Source organism: Coenobita brevimanus, chromosome 92 (genome assembly GCF_032717465.1).
Source record: "Coenobita brevimanus isolate Jiangsu-jjx chromosome 92, ASM3271746v2, whole genome shotgun sequence".
Taxonomy (NCBI): domain Eukaryota; kingdom Metazoa; phylum Arthropoda; class Malacostraca; order Decapoda; family Coenobitidae; genus Coenobita; species Coenobita brevimanus.
In genome coordinates, this window is record NC_137045.1 from 11,448,323 (window position 1) to 11,472,118 (window position 23,796).

At 41.0% G+C, this 23,796-nt stretch overlaps 1 protein-coding gene across 1 annotated transcript in view; it reads right to left on the bottom strand.

The window, feature by feature from the left end:
* The window catches only part of LOC145412078 (dipeptidase 1-like), a 210,159-nt gene that overhangs the window by 76,754 nt on the left and 109,609 nt on the right, over positions 1-23,796 (bottom strand). The window contains exons 2-6 of the mRNA XM_080281995.1: positions 13,964-14,253; positions 13,348-13,466; positions 10,101-10,112; positions 8,770-8,776; positions 4,561-4,576 (exon numbers count right to left, since the gene is read on the bottom strand). Coding sequence (XP_080138121.1) covers positions 4,561-4,576; positions 8,770-8,776; positions 10,101-10,112; positions 13,348-13,466; positions 13,964-14,253 — 444 coding nt within the window. The remainder of the gene's footprint in view (positions 1-4,560; positions 4,577-8,769; positions 8,777-10,100; positions 10,113-13,347; positions 13,467-13,963; positions 14,254-23,796) is intronic.

A 23,796-nucleotide genomic window follows, 5' to 3' on the forward strand; every position in this document is an offset into this window, starting at 1 on the left:
CTTTTGGCCCCAGACGTGAGCATGACAGGTAAATATATCAGGTATAATTGTGTATATGGGGGAATGGACTATACAGGTGACTCCAAAATGTTTATACAATACTGTTGTTATTTTTCATCGTGGCTGGAGAGTGGAGTTAGTTCTTCACTGTATAATTTGACTGGAAAAATAGTTTTTGTTTTCTTGATATGGAGGCATTCACTGTTCATCAGATTTTAGGCCTTCATAAATTACTTAGATTTTGATCATTATACGTTTTTATAAATCGTGGAATCCAATTAAATACACACATATCAGACGTAGGTGTGTGCATGGTGGACACATACTATACACTTAGGGTTGGCAACATATGAAGCATGGACAGCATCAATGTTTAGCACAGGTCTAGCATTTGGTACACCTGACAACTTTGACATAATCACATGTTTTCCTGACAGCACTGACATGAATGAACGGAGATGTCAAATGTTAGGTGATGCGACCAAGTAACTCGAAATGAACAGTTCTTGAATTTGGCTCTCTTATCTTGTTTTTGGTTTTTGGTTTTCTTAGAGGGAACAATTTACAGGCTCCTGGCCTTTGGTTCCTTCTTCCTTGCATAAAAAAAAAAAAAAAGACTGTGATGCATGGACGATGGAAATTGTAGCTAGACCTCCACTTCACACAGAAACTGTCCCAGGTATATGTGTAGCCAACTGTATTTGTCTAAATACTTATATGACTTATTATACATCCTGACTGCATACCTGAATTTATTCTTGGTAAGTAAGAGGGCATTTGCTGGACACCTTACTTTAGACATTCAATACATTAGATCATTCCGGACTTGTACATATCCTTATCATGGAACCAGCCTTCGTAACATGACACAATTTTCCTATGGCCCCTAACTTGAAAATCTATAGATATTCACATCAGTAACCTGTTTCCCAAATATCTACCTATCTGTCAATCTATCTACCCATAACCATCCATCTACATCTATCTATCTATCAATTTGTCTATACTGGCTGGAGCGATTAACTATATACCTGAGAGTAAACTGTTAAATTTGCAGCGCGGCTCCACAATTTATTTATATATTTATTTATTTATTTTAGTATACTGTGTAGGATGGCAACGACTACACACCCTAATCCAAAATATATATACTTTTATTTATTGCGACCTGACTGCAACATTTTCATTTATTTTAGAATGATATAGTGGCAATAATTCTTTAATATTATACCCTGTGGAGATGGGCGTTGTGCTTTTCCCGGTACAGGCTGACGTGACAGTGGTTTATATCATTTTATTCATTTATTTATTTATTTTTTACAGTACCACAACGTCATCAACCACCACCACCACAAACAACAACAACATCAATAACAATAACAACGACAACAGTAACAGCAAACCTGACCTCTCTCTCTCTCTCTCTCATGAGGAAAAGAATGAAGTTTGCAAGGTGGTTGTGTATGCATAGAGGAGGTTGAGAGAAAGTGAGAGAGCGGAGGGAGAGATGAGAAGGCTCCTGGAGATGGGGAGACTTTAGGCATCATCCTCCGTGGTGGTGGAACACAATGGAGTGGAAGCTAGGGGAAGAGGGTAATGGAGGAGGAGGAGGAGGAGGAGGAGGAGGATGCAATGGATACTTAAGCAGAATTTACTGTACAGGGACTGGAGTTAGAGGGAAGGCCTGAGATTTTACTGAGTGAAGCTGGATGCTATAGACGACAAATTTGGGAACCTTTTTGTTGCTGGTAGAAAGAATGGATTAAGCAGATTAAGGAACAAACTGAAGGAGTACTCGTGGATTTTGGGAAGTGAGTGTGGATGTAATAGTGAAAAATGATGATGATGAGCAGGAGCATAATCGCAACTCATCTTTTGTTACTGACAGAGAGAGTCATGTCACTAGCTTAGACAAGAGAGAATGGGGAAAACTGGATTTGTGGTCAGTAGTCGTGCTGGATCTAGTATACTGAAATAAAATGGAAATTGTTGTTTGCAATTGATATTCTCTTCCCCTGACGAGTTTCCCCCCTTAAACCTCAACCTACAGCAGTTCAAGTCCTACAGATTTTTATGAATGGAGGACGCCTGTAATCTAGCGTATGGACTTTTTTTTTTACTTTGTTGTTCCTTCCTCCGTTTATCTTCTGTATAAAAAAAAAAAAAAAAAAAAAAAAAAAACATACTACAGCCAGAAGTGGACTTTACCTTGTTATTATGTTCTTCGTTTCTATATTACTGTTATCCCCACATGTCGTCTTCCTTACTGTTTTTAACTCAAAGGAATGCACTAAACTTGGGCACTTATCATTGTATCAGGGTTAGAAATAATCGCCATGAATCTCTCCCGTGCATTGACGCTTTATTATTATTATTATTATTATTATTATTATTATACAATGAGAGTGAATTACCGAAGACTCATTAAAATAAAAATACTAGATGCGTTCGCTATTATAAAGACGACCATTAAAGCCAAACAGTCAATGTATACAGACCACGGGTTATCAGTCCCCTGCTGGCATATACCGCTCTTTATATGCGGTTATTTTGACGGATTTCGAAGCAAGATTATTCTGAACATAGGATTTCCAGGTAAACTACAGTATTCTGAACACAGAACTTCAGGGTAAACTATTTTGAACACAAGGTTAAGGGCAGACAAAAAAAAAGAAAAAAAGATTCTGGATGAGCGTACCAATGACCAGTTAGAATCTCTCTCTCTCTCTCTCTCTCTCTCTCTCTCTCTCTCTCTCTCTCACCGCGTCCTCCATTTTGAAAACTGATTTTGAAGTGAGTGCCACGGCGGAATTTCAGATATGTCAGCCAGCATTCATTTCCGGTTTGGATGCTGTCGGAAAAAGCCCGCGCTCCGGTGGCGTTCTGGAGGCGTCTAAATTCGACCCTGATTATTACGAAATACAATTTCCCTCTCTTTTGCAGCTGAGAACTAGACTTACATTTATAACTAATATTATTATAATGATTATTATTGTTATTATTATTGTCACATTATAACAATAATAATAATAATAATAATAATAATAATTATTATTATTATTAATATTATTATTATTATTGTTGTTGTTTTCTTCTTCATCTTCTTCTGTTTCTTCTTATAATTATTATTTAGTCGATTTTGTCCAAATCAAGAGGAACAGTTGCAAATAACAGCATCTACATTTTAATGTGATAGCAATTTAATTTACGTCGAACCTAGATTCATTACTGTGAGTAGCGCCAGACGATTTTGCTGTGCTGGGAGCAATTCTGTCGATCAAAAATTAAGCTCTATCGCTGCTGAGACCTAACAATATAAGATTTTGATTAGCTGAAATATACTAAGGGGGTGCCAGAGAGAGACGCCTTCATGTGGTGGCAATGATGTAACTGGGGTGTGGAGCTTTCCGGGTATACAAACGTCCCTTAACTCCCTCACTATCCCCCAAAAGGAGGCTGGTGGACTGCAGGAGGAGGACAGCTTAAGCCTGCAGTCCAATGGGTTCACAGATCAGATGAACCTGGGGCTAATATCATTACTACCATATCCCATGATTCAGAACGTTCAAACGAGGAGGATTTATTATTCTGATTAAACTGGAGGAAATATTAGCCATCAAAAAGAAAGAAAAAATGTTCTGTTGTGTTCATTCATTATAACTTGCCCCAAATCTTCATGTTTTTGCATTTTATTTCACGTAGCTCAGTGAAAAAAAAAAAAAAAAAAAGACTACTGTAATTCTACTTCCTTTCTGTAACACTTCTTCGTGATTAGCATCCTATTCTTGAGTTAATCTACTGCTATAACCCAGCACGCAAGATGGACGGATAGCAGTTTTAGGCCAAGGTAAAGTGAACAGGGTATAGAGGTCAGTCTTTCCCCCTAACAAAAAGTTTCTGTATATTATCTGTTGCTGCTGAGAACTGAGTCTTTGAATTAGAATTGCTCAGTTTACCGGTAGACCATTTTGTTCAGTGTGAAATATAGTGCAGGTCAGAAGGGAAATACGTCTGTACACACACACACATACACACACACACATGCTCTCTCTCTCTCTCTCAATATGCCCATAAAATATTTTAATATGCAATCTCTCGCAGTCCCTGTCGCACTTTATATATCCAAAAGTTTAGTATTCAGTCTTCAATCTCTCTTTCTCTCTCTCTCTCTCTCTCTCTCTCTCTCTCTCCGTGGGTACTCCGTCATTATGAGTGAGAGACAAAGGCACTCAAAGCGTCTTAATTGAAGATATTAAGACGCCCAAACAATGTATTATTCGCGGAGTAATTAGCCATTAGTCTTGTTTTCAGTATGGCCTTAGACAATGAGAGAGAGAGAGAGAGAGAGAGAGAGAGAGAGAGAGAGAGAGAGAGAGAGAGAGAGACTGCGTAAATGCCTGTATAAATTCTTCGTCCAGTTGTTTGTGAATTTTCGAGAAAAACGCACACCTTTTTTAGTGTCCTATTTTTTTATTTTTTTTTAGGCGGGACATGTTTACTGATTACCAATGTTGATTCTAACACAGAAAAAACTTACACTTTCTGTTTGTCTGTGTCTGCCAGTCTGTCTGTCTGTCTCTAAAGGCCTGGGATCAAGAGGGGAAGAGAGGAATATCACACATAAGATAGATGAAGAAAGACAGGTTAGTGAAGGGAGAGAGGAGGAGGAAAAGGAGGAGGAGGAGGAGGAGGAGGAGGAGGAGAGGAGAAGGAAGAGGAGGAGGAGGAGGAGGAGGAGGAGGAGGAGGAGAAAGGCAGAGGGACAGGGTTAGCGGGTGGAGGATGGGAGTGGAGTAGGGGGATATGATGAGAGATGGAAAGCAGTAAAGGAAGAGATAAAAGATAGAAGAATGAAAAGGGGGGGGGGAAGAGAGAGAGAGAGAGAGAGAGAGAGAGAGAGAGAGAGAGAGAGAGAGAGAGAGAGAGATGTAGAAGAGAAAGGGGAGAGGAGAAAGGGTATGTGGAGAGAGGAAAGAGAAAGGAATAGAAAAAGAATGGGAATTGGGGAGTGGGAAGGAGGCAGAAGATGGAAAATTAGAGAGAGAGAGAGAGAGAGAGAGAGAGAGAGAGGGGGGGGAAGGAGGGGTGCAGAGGAAGGAAACTAAAGAGGAGGGCTAAAGGAGTGGGAAGAAGATAGATGGAAAAGAAAAGGTAAGAGGGAATAAGAGAAGGAAAGAGGAGGAGGAAGGAAAGGGAAGAGGGGGGGTAGGAGAAAGAAGGACTGGGGTGGGGGTGGAAGGGGTACATGATGGACGGGAACAGACAGGAGATTGGTGTCAGAGTACTGGAATGCCAATGGAATGATAGACAGACAGACAGGCAGGCGACAAGACAGCTGGAAATGCAGAGACGCTTGACTGCTCAGACATTCGACGGCGAGATATTCAACTGTGCTAAAATTCAACCACAATTCCGGGTACTATTTAGACATTAAAATAATAATATGAGCCATTGTTTTAATATTATACAGAAATTCCCTCTATAATGCCAATCTGATAACTTGGCACAGATAGCCTTGTTCCACTCTCTTAATCTTGTGCTATAATTTCTGTCTGACTAATTCATCTTTGGACAGGATCATGATTTACTGTCCTTATCATTCTGTTAGGTTTATGCTGAATATTACAGGCTCTATTAATTTTTAGCGAAGTTATTATGAACAGCTTTTCAGTCAGTGTTAACAGTGAGGTTTAAGATGCCGAGTTTTATTAGTTTATAGGCAGGCTCTCGCAATGATGAGGCTAAGAGGGAAGCGGAACAAAACGCAAATAAATTTCTGATCCAAAGGAGCGATTTCTTTTTCACTAATGTATTCGATTCTGAACACATATCAGACAGCCCGTTCCCTGAGGTCCAGCAGTCTCACATAAATACCATATGACGTCACACACCATATCATTAAACGAAAGGTCAAATTTACCGGGTATATCTACATTATGTACAGAACACACACGGCTCGCTTTTGTAATAGTTGTTGTCATATACAGATGTAAACTGCATGGTGAATGTGACTTTTACAGCGTGTGGGTGGAGTTAGAGAGAGAGAGAGAGAGAGAGTTTGTGTGGGTGTACTGTATGTATGGATGGATGGATGGATGGATGTAGGTATGTCGGGATATATATATATATATATATATATATATATATATATATATATATATATATATATATATATATATATATATATATATATATATATATATGTATGTATGTATGTATGTATGTATGTGCAATACAAAGGTAACAAAGCATTCATTATTATTGTTATTTCAGTGACAAAGGCTGCACTTAAAGCGACTGGAGAACAAAGGAAAGGCAAAAAGTGTATGTGTGGCAGGGGTAAGTGTAAAGAGGAGACAAAATATAACTAAAACTTGACTAGCAATTTTTTCAGAAAGATGGGTGAATACTGTCCCCATAATTAACATATTGAAAGAAAAATCTAATACAAAAAAAAATCCATAATATACTTGAAACACCTGAAAAATCAAAAATTCAGAAAAATTCACGAAAAAAAAAAAATAGCGTTCGTAATTTAGTAAGTGGCTTCTATGGATGATCTGGTGAAACTTCAAAGGAATTTTTTTATAACATCAACACCCACGGATAAACCTGTAATAAAATAATCATGAAAGTTTGTTTTGTTCTAGCCATTCACCTGAGCGGGAATGAAATGGGCGGTGCTTGACATTTAATGAGAGAGAGAGAGAGGGAGGGAGGGAGAGAGAGAGAGAGAGAGAGAGACAGAGAGAGAGAGAGAGAGAGAGAGAGAGAGAGAGAGAGAGAGAGAGAGAGTCATCCTTCATAAACCTGATAGCCACTCGTCCTCTCCAAAATTAACCAGATGACGTAATAATTTTTCCTTCATTCTTAAAGCATCTGGATTTTAACTTTTTTTTTGTTTTTAATAATTGAAAGAAAGCCCTATGTAGATTTTTTTTTTTTTTTGCTGTTAATATCCCTTACACCCAATTCTAGTCACGAAGAAGAGCTGTAGTTTATTTAGATAACTGGGTTCCCTGTGGACTGATAACTTAATGTGTCCTGGTTTTAGGTTCTCGTCGGACATGGAAGCTCCCTAGCACTTCTTCCTTAGCGACTCGTTTTTGGATATGGCTGGTTAATACCCTTTTGTACGTTATATATGGAGAGTGTGGCGATATGGGAAGGATTTATGTAACATAGTAAGTAAGGTGTTATAAGCAAACTAAATCGCTTAGGAAAAGGTGTTTGGGAGCTTCCTTAACCAACGAGAATACAGGTCCAGGTTTAACAGTATCGCCAGACATCTTGCTGATGATCAATACTGTATGGTTTTAGGAATGCACTGGTTTACCTTACAAATATATATATATATATATATATATATATATATATATATATATATATATATATATATATATATACGTAACTGAGCTGAATGTGTCAAAGGTCAACATAATTACTGAGATACATTTTCTTGCTCAAAAAAAAAAAAAAAAAAAAAAAAAAAAAAAAAAAATATTAAAAGCAACTTCACTACAATCTCGCTGCTCACATTCGGTCCGCGGCGTATTCGACAAATCCCGGGAATGTTGGCGCTCCGAACTGGTTGATATTTGACCCCAAAACGACGCCACAGGTTGCCCATTTCGACGATTTTAGTATTCGGCCCACCATCCCCCCTTTTATAAACCTTTCAGTGTGTTGATGTCATTTTTATATATTTATTCTTCAGTGTGTTGGCTCCATCTTTATTTTTATTCTCCTTACCAACAAACAATTAATCTCCTTGTCTTCAGTGGCGTCTTTCTCCTCCTACTCTTGCTATTTCAGGGCGATTTTAAGCAGCTTACGAGAGGTATTTAATAACGAAGGGGTTAATGAAGGCTATATCTAACCCATCCCCCTTGAAAAACACCTTCCTTAATTATGAAAATAATCCAAAGAAAGGAAGATGAAAAATGCTTTTGTAGTAAGAATGATAAATTCCTTCAGCACGATAACATCTTAAATTTTACTGTTGATACCCCCAGATAATTATTTTCACTTTACGGAGATCTCTTGTAGTGATGAGGATAATATTGGGTGAAATAAGGTCACTGTGATACCAGATTTCGAGGATAGTAAGTTATTATTACTATCACCATCATCATCGTCCATCATCATCATCATCATCACCTTTATTACTATTATTATTATTACTATTATTATTATTATTATCATCATTATTATTATTAGATTTTTACATCATTTCATTCCCTTCGTTTCTTAGATAGATATCATTGCGAAATAAATTATACCTATATTTTGCTAAGCTTATTTTTATTCACTAGACTGGAAGATTGACTAACGCGTAAAGAATCTCTCTCTCTCTCTCTCTCTCTCACACACACACACACACACACACACACACACACACACACACACACACAAGCCCCTCATCCCTGTGGCTGTTTTTAGGGGTAGAACAGACAGGTAACTCCCCAGGGGGCCTCGTTATGTGGGGGAGCCTGAACCATATGTGATAATCAACGCTCCCTGAAATTTTTTTTTTCTCTATGATATTTTTATTTCTTTTGTTACTGATATTTTCTGGAGACTTTTTATTTTATATTTTTTTTCATAGCTTCAGAGGGATCTTTTGTACGGATGGGGTTAGAAATCGTGTCCATTAATCCCTTCCCTCGTTTATCCCAGTTCAAAGAGAGAGAGAGAGAGAGAGAGAGAGAGAGAGAGAATAAAAACCAGCTCACCGGACAAGTTAGTCTCCATTAACCCCTTCACTACGACTCATCTCTTCTAAGGTAAAAAAGAAAATAAAAATCTTCTATTGGTAGCATAAATAATAATAATAAAAAATCCTCGATTGAACATACCACAGACGATTCCTGTGATACACCAAAATAAACACAAAATAATTTACTCCACTGGCTTTATTTAGGGCGAGGGGCACAACTAATCACCCACGTGTCATCATTATGTGTGGGGAACTTCAGCTATGTGTTAATTACTCACTCATCTGTTTGTTTTTTAACAGCTAATTAGGCCACACCTGCATAATGATATACACTATACAGATTTGGGGTAGCCAGTGGTGTGGAATTTGCACTACTGTGAGGCGAGGGTGGGTAATCTGGCTACCATTATCATCATTATCTTCATCATCTTTTTATTATCATCATCATCATCATCTTTTTCAACATCATCATCATCATCATCGTCATCATCTATTTCAACATCATCATCATCGTCATCGTCTTTTTGATCATCATCATCAATATTTAACCAACACGTCCTGTGCACATGACCCATATATCAACAAAATTAAACTGAAATTCATCAATAACTTTTTTTTTAGATATCTTGAGAAACAAACAGACAAGCAGGGATGAATACGTAACTCCTCCCCAACTTCGTTCCAAAATCATCTGGATACAGCAAGAAGAAAATATAAAACAAGACAAACGCCCACCGACTCCCCCATGTTTGATAATATACTGATAATTTAATAATGAATTTTGACGGCAGTGTCATTCCTCAGTCTTCTGCCGGGGGCGCTCATAACTCCAAACCCTGCCCTGACTCCTTCCTCTCAAGACAGATAAATAAACACCAGAAAAGAATGCAGAAAAGAATGGGAGGAATATCCTAAATAATCTTCTCCTCTCAGTCGGGCAGATAAAAACGAAAAATGTATGCAGAAAGAAGAGGTAGCAAATTTTTTCTTAATCATAGTCTGTCGGATAAGGTATCTGAAAAAAAGGTGTACACACACACACACACACACACACACACACACACACACACACACACACACACGGAATATAAAAAAGAAAGCTGATTTTTTTTTTTTCGTAATATGAATTTACCAACTCCAAGAATGTCTGTATAATCATTACTTCTTTCACCATAACTTGGCCCACATTTTTGTCCTTTTGCAACTTATTTTACTTGTCTCTGTGGCTGAAAAAGACAATGCTACGGCTCTACATCCTTTTCATAGCACTTCATCGTGACCAGCACCATTTTCTGAAGTTAACTTATTGTCACAACCCAGCATTCAAGATGGAGAGACGGTAATTTTAAGTCAGGTTAGAGTGGAAAGAGTACAGTATGACCCCATTTCATTACTTCCCTATTTTAAATTGTTGCAACTCTTTATCAAACAGGAAGAAGACTTCACCACTCATAATTATTACGTCAATATAATTACATAATTAGATATACGGCATATTATGTAATTTTGTGTAATTGACCTCATCTAGTAATTGGGATTCATTATTTGGACCAGTTTATAAATAACTTAAATCTGATACGAAAAGAATGGTGAGGGCTGGTGTGTCAGGCCAGAAAGAATGAATCCTTTGAAACTGGGTTTTGTAGGTTAAGTAGTACAGACGGTGAGAAGGTTATGAGTCAAAGTCTTCTCCACGATGAACGAAAAAATCAAATAAGGACACAATATTCATGTGTTTACTCATATGTACTGACGCAGGTAGACTGATGATCAAGGCGCACAAACGTGAAACTGTGATCTTGATACGATTATCATCATCATCATCATCATTATTATCATCATCATCATTATCATCATCATCAGTGACAGTGTTTAGTGAATGACCTATACAATAACCAATTTTTAAACCATTTTCGCCTACCAGTTGAAATCTGTGCTCGACGTTATAATCAAGTCATCCGTACTTGTATTTCCTTTTTTGTATTTTTTATCCATTTCACAAAAATCCTGTGTGACAGAATCATTCCATCAAATGCCAGACACAAAACTGGTATGGAATCCTTGTCACTTGTATCTCCATTCATACTTTTTCCATCCGTTTCGATCGCTTGTTGGCTTTTTTTTTTTCTTTTTTCCCTCCCTCAATTTCCACACAAGTCAGACTGGTGAAAAGCAAGAATAAACTAATCTCATCTTAGCTACTCATGAAAATAAGGGAGAGGTTATAAGTTTGACTATACTCGAAAAGAAACGAAATAGATTATTATTAATTTTTTTTAATGCAGAGAAAAAGAAACCAACGGCTTGAGGACCGCAAAGTTGATCCCTAAAACAAAAAAAAAAAAAAAAAAAAAAAAAAAAAAAATGGAGCTCAGACATTCCACCACCCACCCACCCACACCCACACTGACAAGGCTTCATACATAGTTAAAATCCATTGCATATTTCCGATCGCGTATACATAAGTTCTCTGAACCACTAAGTCAGTCAATTTCTCTCTCTCTCTCTCTCTCTCTCTCTCTCTCTCTCTCAAGGTAAGGTTATATAAAAAGGTGGCAGCAGTCAAAGCCGCTGTCAGTACACTATGCTTTGATATATGAGAAGCACAAGTCTTTTGCAACTACAGAGGAGAGGAAGAGGGAGATGGTGTGGGAGGAGGGGAAATAAGAGGGGAATCAGTGAGAAGGGAACTGAGACGGAAAATTGTAATGAAGGAGGTGCAGGAGAAGGGGAGTTGAGGAGGAGGGGAGTGAAAGATGAGGGGAACTGAGAGGGGAAATAATGATACGGGAGATGAGACGGAAATGGTAAAGGAAGTGAAGAGGAGTAAAGAAAAAATAAGGGAGTGAGGGAGGAGGGAATGAGGGAGGAGGGAATGAGGGAGGAGGGGGTGGTGGAGAAGGGGAACCGAGAGGGGAAACAGGGATAAGGGAACTGAGAAGGAAGAGGGGGAGGGGAGAGGAGACAGGGAGGAGTGGGAGAGGAGAGGAATGGAGAAGAAGGAAATGAGAGAGCAGGGAAAATGGGAGGCAAGTGAGCAAAAGAAGAGGAAAGGAAAGGGGGATGAGGAAAGCAAGGGAGTAGGGGAGAGAAGGAGGAAGGAAACGAGATCGGTGAAGTTAATCAAAATGGAAAAAAAAAATGCATTACTGACTGATAGGGATTATTCGTCAGTATTGGGGCATGGCGTGGCTCAATCGGTAGAGAGGTGGCCTGCCGTTCTAACAGACCCAGGTTCAAATCCCCGCTGGAGCAGGGAACAGTTTAAGGATTTGAATTTCATTAAATCAGGCTTTACTGATCTACCAGAAGACAAGCCGACATGTCGTAAAAATACCCCAGCTAATACCAATACACCAGTCCTGTATGAGACAGCCCTAGCATGTATTCAATATGGACGGTGGGTGTTAACGCCGAAGTGGTGAAATGTAGAGGTGTATGGTATGTAAGAGGACTGCTGGGCCTTGATAGCAGGCTGTGAAGCCTATACAGCTGAAACGTCGAGCTAATACGAAAACTGATAAGACAGACGCATTCATAACGTGTGATTAAAATTACCTGCAAATTATTGAAGTAAAGTAACGGTTGCCCTCTCTCTCTCTCTCTCTCTATCTATCTATCTATCTATCTATTCGCACGTCTTAATCCCGACAGAGGTGGCCGAAAACTGAACCACTTTCTATTAGCTATAAACTCAGTGACAAAAATTAATGATATACTTTTACCAAATTACTTACAGAAATTATGATCGCTAATGGATTCCACACGAACTTCACATAAAATTCAGCGCAGCAAAACATTTATATACACCACTTAAACAAATGTATTTAGGAGTTTCTTAGGCACGTGAATGACACTTTTTAAGGAGTTATTTAAGCACGTGAATGAAACTTCTAGGAGTTACGCACGTGAGTAAGACCTTTAAGGAGTTACTTAAGCACATGAATGAGACTTTTTAGGAGTTACTTAAGCGCGTGAAAGAGACTTCTTAAGAGTTACTTTAGCGCGTGAATGAGACTTCACGTGAATGGGACTTTTTAGGAGTGCAGGCCAGTCCTTACGGACCCAGGTTCGAATCCCGGCTGGGGCAGGGAACAGTTTAAGGATTTGAATTTCATTAAATCAAGCTTTACTGATCTACCAGAAGACCCGCCAACATGTCGTAAAAATACCCCCGCTAATACCAATACACCAGTCCTGTACGAGACAGCCCTAGCATGTATTCAATATGGACGGTGGGTGTTAGCGCCGAAGTGGTGACATGTAAAGGTGTATGGTATGTAGGAGGACTGCTGGGCCTTGATAGCAGGCTGTGAAGCCTATGCCCAGAGTCAGACACATAAAAAAAAAAAAGAAAAAAAAAAAACTTACGCACATGAATGAGACTTCATTTTAGTTGTGTACGTGAATGAGACTTTATTTTAGGATTTACTTAAGCATATTATGAGACTATTTTAGGAGTTACTTAAGTCCGTGAATGGGACTTTTTTATGAATTACTTATGCACGTGAGTAAGACTTTTAAGGACGTGAATGGGACTTTTTTTTGGGTGGTGGGGGTTCTTAAGGCATATTCAGCAGTGATTTACGTACAAGTAAATGATTGGATTCGACACGTACAGGGCTCACCTTTTTTCTTGTCCTGGGAGTCCTTTTCGTCGGAGAAGGGGGAGTCCGGGTGGTGGCCCTCAAAGGTGAATTCGGAGACGTGACAGCGGGGAGGGGCGGCGGTCACCACAGTAGCCGCCCTGTGAAGTCGAGGTCCCTAATTTAGCTATTTCGACACCCGATATAGGAAAATTACCCACTACTACTTTTGGCACTGGATCTATAGAATGACTGACAACAGCTTTTGGCAACAGATCTGTGGGAAATTTTAACTAAGTTTGCATGTCGATGAGGTATTGGTGTATTTTGGTGCTTTTGTCAATTTTTCCCAACAGTCTCAAAAGTATAGCGTTTTTTTAATGCATTTTTGGAGCTTTTTCTACAGCCAGGAGCAAAAGTTCGCCGACTACTCCACAGTGTCTGCTTCTTACTCAGGTAATTCCATTCATTTTCCCCTCTGACGCATCATAATCAAAGAACATCACCTGTGGCCAGAGACATATATCAAGCCGCTCTCTGTTTAGGAATATTAACCACCAGAGGAATGTGAGACGTGGAACAGGTGAAGCAGTAGATGAACTTTTGTCCCCTCTTGTATCTAAATATATTCCAGTGTTTTATAATTTCGAGTCTGTACCTGTGGTTGGCTGTGGCGCGGCGGTAGTTGACGGCGAAAGAGCCGGGGGTAGTGACAGTAGCTTCGACAGCCTCCCTTCCCGCGGCCCCCACCAGACTCCCGAGACTCCCCTTGCTGCCCCCCGCGCTGCCACTGCCCCCCAGCGCACCCCCGCTACTGCAGGCGCGGCGTAGACTGCCCCCGACGCTGCGACACACCTTGCTGCGGTCGCCGGATACCCGTGGAGCCGTGCCGAAGATGCCTCCGTCAGCGCTTCGTCTGCCCGCTGACCCGTTTGGCAGGGGTAGCGTCTGTGTGGGGGAAATGTTATGGTTAATAGGGTGGACGCTTCAGTGGTGCTGCCTGGCAGGGAATACTCACAATATACGGGGTTTGGGAATGTGAATATAATGCTCCCGTACTAGTGGTGGTAGTAGTAGTAGTTGTTATATTATTATTATTAGTGGTGGTGGTGATGGTGGTGGTGGTAGCGGTAGTACTAGTATTAGTATCAGAAGAAGTAGTAGTAGTAGCAATAGTTGTAGTAGTAACTTGTTGCTATTGTTGTTACCATTGTCGTTGTTGTTATTATAGCCTTAAGTTCATCTGAAATGTGAACCCAGTGGCGTGCACGCGGCTTAAGCAGCGTTTGTCCTGCACTCCATCATCTTCCTTTTTTCGGTGGGAGAAGAAGGGAGTTATGGGACGTTTGCATACCCGGGCAGCTCCACACCCCTGTTATATTAGTGCCACCACATGAAGGCGTCCCCCTCCAGCACCATTACTTCCTGAAACACACCAATACAATATACAGATGGACAGATAAAAATATATATCTGAAAATATAGATAGAGTTATTCAGCGATGCAAAACCTAAGCGATCAGTTTTATTTTTCTATTTATTTATTTATTTATTTTATTTGACAACCAAAAATTCAAGCAGGTCAATATGTGGGGGAGTCAAATCCTTGTGATAATTAACTCACTATGATATTATTCAAAACAATGGCCTTTTATATATATTTATCATATATTAATTTATTTTGTTATTTATTCACTGCCTCATATAATTTTATTCAGCTCTGGAGAGAACATCAGTAGCGAAGGATTTAGAAACGCTCTCCATTTATCCGAACCTTTCATGTAACGAGATACTGGAACTAAACAAATCCTGCTCGTTCACCGCCCCCGCTGCTGGTTGGGGTGGGGGTGAAGGGGGAGCTGGGGGCTGGAGAGAGGGTGGAAGGGGAGAAGACGGGGGAGGGGGAGGAGGGAGGGGAGGGGGTGAAGGGGAGAGTAACGTGATCAGTTGTCCCAGCAACGCGCTCCTACGCACCACCACCCACATTCTCTCTCTCTCTCTCTCTTTTTCATGTGGACTTAGGAGGCTCACTAAAACATCTACTTTATCACTTATATTTCTGCATCATGTAAGTCCACTATATTAATGCTGGATGTTATTAAGCAAACAGTGTCAGCATTGCAACGGTAAGAGATATTTGCCTCCTTCATCTTTCCTCTTCTTTTCTTCCTTCCATTTTAGTTTTTCTCTCCTACTTCACCTCCCCCCTTCCTCTTTTTTTCTTTTGTTGTCTCTTTTCTACTTCCTCCTTCCTCTTTTCACTGATTCACTTCCATTCTCTCTTTCTTCCTTCATCTCTAACCTTTCGTCTTTCCTCCTTTCTCTTCGCATGCATCAACGCTTTCATCTCCACCAGTCCTTGTTCCCTTCCTCACAACTTATCTAGCTTTTAAATATACCTCAGCTCTCCGTGTATCACCCGTATTTACACCGCTGCTGGAGAGGGACGCCTTCACGTGGTGGCACCGATATGAACGGTTGTAAATGCGACCCTCAACATCCTCCCTAACCCCAGACTGCAGAAGAAGGGCAATTTCAGCCTGCAGTCCACCGGGTTCACGTCCAGATGAGCCTGAGACCACAATTACAACACCAACCTCTGCCACTCCCTCTGCCCGCCTCTCTTACCCACTCCTTAGTTATACAGAAGAAACCAAAAGGAAGAAAATCCCAAATACCTAGTTCTTTTATTATCTTCAACGTCTCATTTTTCATCGTTCTCCCCTCTTGACTCAATAATACTCTTCCCCCCCCCTCCCTTTTAATATCTCTCAGTCCCTTTTCCTTACTCCCCTCAACTACCACCTCTGTCCTTCTATTAACATGCCCCTTAATTGTCTATCTATTCATCCTTCCATCCATTCATCTTTCTACCCGTCTATGTCTGTCTATCTACCTACCTATCTATCTATCTGTCTACCTTCAAACCTTCCATTTCTTCACCCAGTTCTCCCCATCTCCCCATCTGCTTATTCTGATCCACTCATATATCCAAGAGGAAAATGCTTCAAATTACCTAACCTTCTAAATATACCTTCAACACCCCCTTAATTACCCTAATCTCCCCCTTGCCACCCCATCCCTTCCCGGTTAACCCGCCTCACTCCCTCTACCTGCGCCCCCCACCCCACCATCACCACTTTATTCATTTTTTCACCAGGCTACCCCTACAACAAATTATGTGGCTCAGAATAAATCTTCATGGTCTGATTGCTCGTCTTACACACTGCCTAATCACACTCTCTCTCTCTCTCTCTCTCTCTCTCTCTCTCTCTTTGTCTTCAGCCATACCACCTTCCTTACACTATCATTCCCCCCTCCCTCACCTCCTCCCCCTCCCTCTTCCTCTCCCCCCTCCCCACACATACCACTTCGCTCTTTCTTTTCATAGTCACTCAGATGATCATGCAGCTAAATATACTCTGTCTGCAAGAACTTGATAATCACTCCACATCCAACTTGGCCTCTCAACCTCCTCTCTCCTATCTTCTAACTCATGTGAACTTAAAAAAAAAAAAAAAAAGAAGGAAATCCCAAAAAATCTAGTTCAAAATATTCTTTCAACCCCTCACTTATCAGGTGCCCTTCGATTACTTCCCCTGAGCCTCTGGAATCTCCCCTTGTCTCCCTATCTACCCCTCTAGTCCATTCACTTAACCACGAGGACAAAACCTAAATTACCTAGCGTTATATACATATACTTTCAATATCCCATTTATTACTGAGATTTCTCCCCTCACCACATCATCGCTCCCTCCCTCAACCTGTGTAGTTCCTCGACCTGCCTTCTCCCCCATCTCCCTCTCCAGTCTTTCCTCTCACCCCTTACATTATACAGTTCTAAATATATCCCCCCAACGCCCCGTTTATTACCCACACTTTCATTACTCTCTCTCTCAACTTCTCTCATCTACCCCGGTCTCCCCATCAACTTCTTTAATCTACCCGCGAAACTTAGAGGACGACGCCCTAAATTAAGCTGGTTTCTAAATTTACCTTCAACTCCCTCAATTATCACCTTGCCCTCCCCTCGCCTTCCCTCTGCTTCCCCTTCAATTTCTCCCAAATCCCCTCCTACTTCCCCTCACCTACCACTTCAGTCTTTCCATTAACACCAGTCCCCTTCTGCCGCACAAATTATTCGGGTTTAATATATATGGTAAACATCGCGTACATCATCAATGCTTCTCTGCTTTGACGTCTAGCGGATCACAGTTTCACCATCTCTGTCTACTGCTTGTAATATGTTCATAAAACCATCATAGAGGCAAAAGATGGAAGTTTTCGATCATCTAGTTCTCATTATACCCTCTAGGAACCATTTACCAGTCACTTTTCCACTTCTTTTTCCCATAACGACCTCTTCCACTTCCCTTATCTACTTATCCACTGCCCTATGTGTTTTTATTTACGAGAGAGAGAGAGAGAGAGAGAGAAATAACAGCGCCAAACTGATCGAGCCCCCAGGCACTCACCTCACCTTCTATCCTTCCCTCTCCCTTTCTACTCGTACATACCCAAGAAACCTAGACGATGTAGGTTAATACTTCGTTTAACTCCCTCAGTGCCGTGAACTCTCTTTTTTTTCTTCTTCTGTTTTTGCTATGGCCAGACGATATCACTCTGCTTAGGTAAGACCTCTCGCAGTGAAGAGGCTGTTGCTGCTGTGGCCCAAAGTTCATCTGAAACGTGAACCCGGTGGACTGCAGGCTTGTTACCCTTCTGCAGTCCACCATTCTCTTTTTGGGAGGTAGGGAATTAGTTGTGGGGAAGTTTGTATAACTAAGCAGTTGAGCCACTCGGTTATATCAATGCCACGACAAGAAGGCGTCCCTCTCTCGCACCGTGAAAGGGGGTAACGGCCTCAAATAATCAAGAGGAAGAGAGCTGACATCCAAGAGAGGACGACCTTTCTCCCCTTCAAGGTCAACCCAGGTCATTCACTCCGTCAGTATCATGTCACCAGTCAAGCGAATCGCGCCCCTCCGGAAATGACCTATTAGGGGTCATCTTGGGTCACGGGGATAGCGTTACAGGGGAAATGTTTGAACTCGCGATTAACCGGACGTTGTGGCTAACTTACTTTGACGTCGAGAACAAGGCAATTACACCAAACTCCTGATCCGGGTTAATTGTTCGTAATGTTGATGAGCCAGATCACCTTAATTACCAGTTCGCCTCATTCACATGTTGCCGTTGTTAATGATGATGATGATGATGATGATGATGACGATGATGTTACTTCTGCTATTGTTGTTGTTGTTGTTGTTGCTGTTGCTGCTGTTGTTGCTGCTACTACCTAACTGTCTGTTTTTGCTGTTGTTTTGTCTTCACTGTTGTTTTTGTTGTTTTTGCTGTTGTTGCTTGTGCTGGTGCTGCTACTGGTACTGCTGCTGCTCTTGTTGTTATTGTTGTTGGGGCTGCTGCTCCAGGTTCATCTGCATTGTGATCCCAGTGGACTGCAGATCTAAGATGGCCTTCTCCTACAGTCCATCCTCCTCCTATTGGAAAACAGAGAGGGAGTGGTGGGACGTTTGTATGACCCAGCAGATAATCCGCTCAGTCAGATTGGTGCCACCACGTGAAGGCGTCCCTCTACAGCACCCAACTTGCCGTTGGAATAACCAACCAACCAAACTGACTAGCCACCACCGAAATGAATGACTAAATTACCTATAGTCCTTTCATCTTAATCTGGTCAAGATTTTCGTGTTTTTGCAGCTCATTTCCCGTAGCTCAGTGGAAGTAAATAAAATACTACGGTAGTGCATCCCTTTCCTGGTACGGTACTTTCTCGTGACTAGGGCTACGCTCGTATGCCAACATCTTGTTACAGATCAGCATTCAAGAGGGAGAATATGTTAAATTTAGACCAAGATAAGGTGAGATTAGTAGGCTTATAGCAGGATTGCGTCATTCAGCTTCCCACCACCTGTGCCATGTGGTGCTTGTCTATTGAGGATCTGGTTAATTAAGCAATTTTCTTATTCGGTAAGCAACCCAATCAAACTACCCCAAGCACCGACCGACAAAACCGACTTTCCACCACCGAAAATGACCCATGCAAATGACATCTTGCCGCTTCCTCTCACCCACAACCCAACTAGCCTAACACACTCACCGACCAACCAAACCGCCTGCCCTCCACAGAAATGTCCCGGCCTATCTATCTAACAAATAATTTGCCTCATTCACCAACCCACCGGACCATAGCCAAGCCATTTCACCGACCAAACCGACTTGATACCACCGAAATGCTCGACTCGTTAACTGCCTGTTACATCCTCCGATCCACCAAACCAAACAAACTCTTTTTACTCTACCTCGACCTAAAACTCCCACTTCTCCACCTTGAGTGCTGAGTTGAAAGAATTAAATTGACACCAGATTCTGAAGATAGTCGCGAAGAAATGCTGTGGGAAACATGTAGTGAGATAGCACTGTCTTTTCTGCAACAGAGATACGTAAGAGTCTGCAAAAGAAGAAAATTCTGAGCCAAGTTAGAATAAGAACAAAAAAGGCTTATCTTACTCACCAATCAAGCGATACTAGCAGTTTGACTCATCCTCCAGTCCACCAAACTAATTATCCTTGCTCACTCACCAACCAAACCCAATTGCAGCCACTGAAATTGCCGACTAAACTAACTAGCAGCTCCCGTCATTGCCTTCCCCGTCGCGGCTAGTGATTATTTGACTGATGGAGCGCCTCCGCTGCTGGAGTTTCTGATTACCTCAAGTTGAGCAGTAGTGTTAATTGACAGGGATCTAAGGGTAGTGAGGAAGGGGGGGGCAAAGGAGGAGTGGGGGAGGGGGGAGTATGCAAAGTGGTAGGCTTAGTCCCTTCAATATGAGTGATGGAAGGAATTATGTGTCGATCTATCTATCTGTATATATTCATCTGTGTACCTATTTGTGGGGCTGGAGAGGGGCGCCTTCATGTGGTGGCACCGATATAACCAGGTCGCTCATCTGCCTGTTTATACACTCGTCCCTCAACTACTTTCCTATCCCCCCAAAGGTAGAGGGTGAACTGCAGAGAACATTTTAAGCCTGCGGTCCAAAAGGTTCACATTTCAGATGAACCTGAGGCTACAAGAATAACTATTACTACCTGACTGTCTATATTTCTCTCTTTGTCTGTCAGTCTGTCTGTACATCTATCCATTTCTCTATATCTATCTGTCTATGTACGCATGTTTGTACGTATGTATGTATCTATATATCTATCCATCTATCTCTTTAAATTATATTGTACATATAAACTACTATACACCTAATTTCCCCAAGTCTCACTGCCTCGTGTACATCCGATTACGCTCTCATATTCACACACACACACACACACACACACACACACACACACACACACACACACACACACACACACACAGTCCCTCCCGGGTATCCATGACAACAAGAAATGTGGAGTTCATGTTATCTGTGTGGAGTGACATGGGGAGGGGGGGTGGCAGAGTCAGGTGTGTGTCTCTGGCATCACTTGAGGGAGATAAGTTCACTTTTTGAGAGTGTGAGAGAGAGAGACAGAGAGAGAATTTCCCCCCCTCCTCCTGCTTCTCTTCCTCTTCCTCTTCCTCCTCCTCCTACAGTGTCTTCAGGTGCCTCCGTCATCGCCTTGGGGAAACATGTCACTTTCTGGCGGCTCCATCACACACGGAATGTTGACAGACCCACCAAACAACGATACCGCATGTCTTTCTCGCTTTTTTTTTCCCCTCTCTTCTTTTATTTTCTCAGTTTCTCTCTCACACACACACACACACACACACACACACACACACACACACACACACACACACACACACACGTGCATACATTCAAGCATTCATGCAGATACATACATACATATACATATACACACTGACATACATACATTCATACATACAGCTCTATACATACATACATGCATATACACATACACAATCCTTTTTCTGCTCAGACTTTTTTCTTTTCCTTTTTGTCCTGTCGTATCCTGTCTGGTCCTTTTTCTTTTCTTATTTTTTCTTCTAAGTCGGAAAATAAGAGGGGAAATTCGAAAGTACGTAGTCAGGAAATAAGCGGGTAGACACCGGTGCAAAAATATGGGAAATAAGAGTAAAGTGTTGTGAAATAAGAGAAATAAGTGTAGAGAGTTGTGAAATAAGAGGAGAAATAAAGAGTAGAGAGCTGTGAAATAGGAGAAATAAGAGTAGAGAGCTGTGAAATAAGAGGGGAAATAAGAGTAGAGAGTTCTGAAATAAGAGGAGAAATAAGAGTAGAGTTGTGAAATAAGAGGAGAAATAAAGAGCAGAGAGCTGTGAAATAAGAGAGGAAATAAGACTGGAGGGAAATGTGAGAAAGTGGAAAGACAGGTAGAGAGAAAATAAGAGGAGAAAGGACAGGGTAGGTAGAGGAGAAAAAATAAGAAAGGAGAAAAGAGGGCAGACAGTACGAAAAGAAGGGGACATGAAAAAAAGTGTGTGGTAGAGATTTAAGAAGGTTAGGGGTGAGGAAATGAGACAAAGGAGGGGGAAATGAAAGGGAAGGAAGGGGAAAATAAAAAGGAAGGCCGTGGGAAATGAAAGTGAATGGAGGGGGAAATGAAATGAATGCGAGGGGGAAATGAGAGACAAGGGAGAGGAAAAATACGTAGGGGAAAAAGGTGAGGTTGCAGGAAAGCAGGAAAAAATAAATAAATAAGGTGGATGGCAGGTAAATAAGAAGAACTGTAATGGGAAAATAATAAGTGAAACAGGTAGGTTAATTGGGTGAAGATACAGGTAAGACAGGTGAAATGAGTGGAGATACAGGTAAGACAGGTGAATCGGGTGGAGATACAGGTACGACGGGTGAATTGGGTGGAGATACAGGTAAGACAGGTTAACTACGTGGAGGAACAGGTAAGGCAGGTTAATTGCAACACACTGATAAGGCCTCCCACAACTCACACAGGGCGCCCTTATCAATGCAGAGGCTATCCTGGTGTTTCCTAGACATTAGATCTGAAGGGGGTAACTGTCATGAATATAAATGGTTGGGTATAATTTTTGTTTTCTGAATTAAAAGTATTGTTTGGGTGTAGGAGTGATTCATCTTTCTTCTTTGATACATATTTAGCATTTATACCTGAATGAACAATAACAGTAATAATAATAATAATAATAATAATAATAATAATAATAATAACAATAATAATAACACTATTTCGTAATAAATGATAAACAGCTAAAGAGAATTTGGTTACGGCAAAAGTAGACATCATTTAAGAGTACTTGGCCTGCTTCTGACTTCACACCACAGGGGAGGGAAAGGAACCCGGGGGACGCTTAGTAGGGGCTTAGTTCCTCCTAGATATGCAAATCCATAGACACGTGCATAATGAGAGGCCGGGGGGACTTGGGGCAGGCTGTCAGAGAAGAGGGAAGGGAAGGGAAGGGAGGGAAAGAGGAGGAAAGAAAGGGGAAGTGAAGGGAAGGGAAAGGAAAAGAGAGAGAGAGAGAGAGAGAGAGAGAGAGAGACAGAGACAGAGACAGAGACAGACAGACAGACAGACAGATCTACAATGATAAGCTTGGTCAGAAATTAACAGACATATAGCACATCACAAGCCTCCCTCTCCATCTCTCCTCATCCCCCCCATCTCCCTCCTCAATCCATCCATTCACCACCTCCTCCCCCTCATCATCAGAGCCTCATTCATCCCATTCACGGCCGGGTTCGATTCCCCCGAGGGCCAGCATGAAAGGGGCTGAATGAGATGTTTACCCCTACACCCGCCATTACACCCTAAGTCCCCTGGTGGCGGGCGAGTGAACCTTTCATTTTCGGACCCGTGTTGATGATTCGACTTTTTCATACTTGGGGAGTACTTATTTTTCTCCATTTTTCATATATTCTTCCTTTTTATTTCGACCTTTTCATATTTTGTAGGTGCTTACTGTCCACCATTTGTATATACTATTTCCTTTCTTTTTTTATCTTTTTATTTTTCATTTTTGAGAAAGGAAGCGGTTTTCAACCTTTCATTTCGGAGCCGTGTTGATTCGGGTTTTGCATACTTTGGACAGTACTTATTTTTCTCAACCTTTTATACACATCTTTTTTTTGTTCTTATTTTTGAAAAAGGAAACAGCTTTTCCATTCGAAGCAACGCTAATGATCCTCTCTTCATACAGTGCAGATTTTTATTTTTTTACGGATTTCATATATATATATATATATATATATATATATATATATATATATATATATATATATATTACACACTGTAGATATAATTTAACGATTAAGCATACATACAGTACATACATAAATACACACATATATACAGTATACATTCATCTGCGAGTATGATTTTTTTTTTTTGGGGGGGGGAGAAAAAGTAGTTGTGTACACGGTCGATGAGTATAAGAGAAAGAGAAGGGACAAAGGAAAGGAGTTAGAAAAAAGAAGATCGTTCGGAAAGAAAAAAAGGAGGGAGAGGTGAAGAGAAG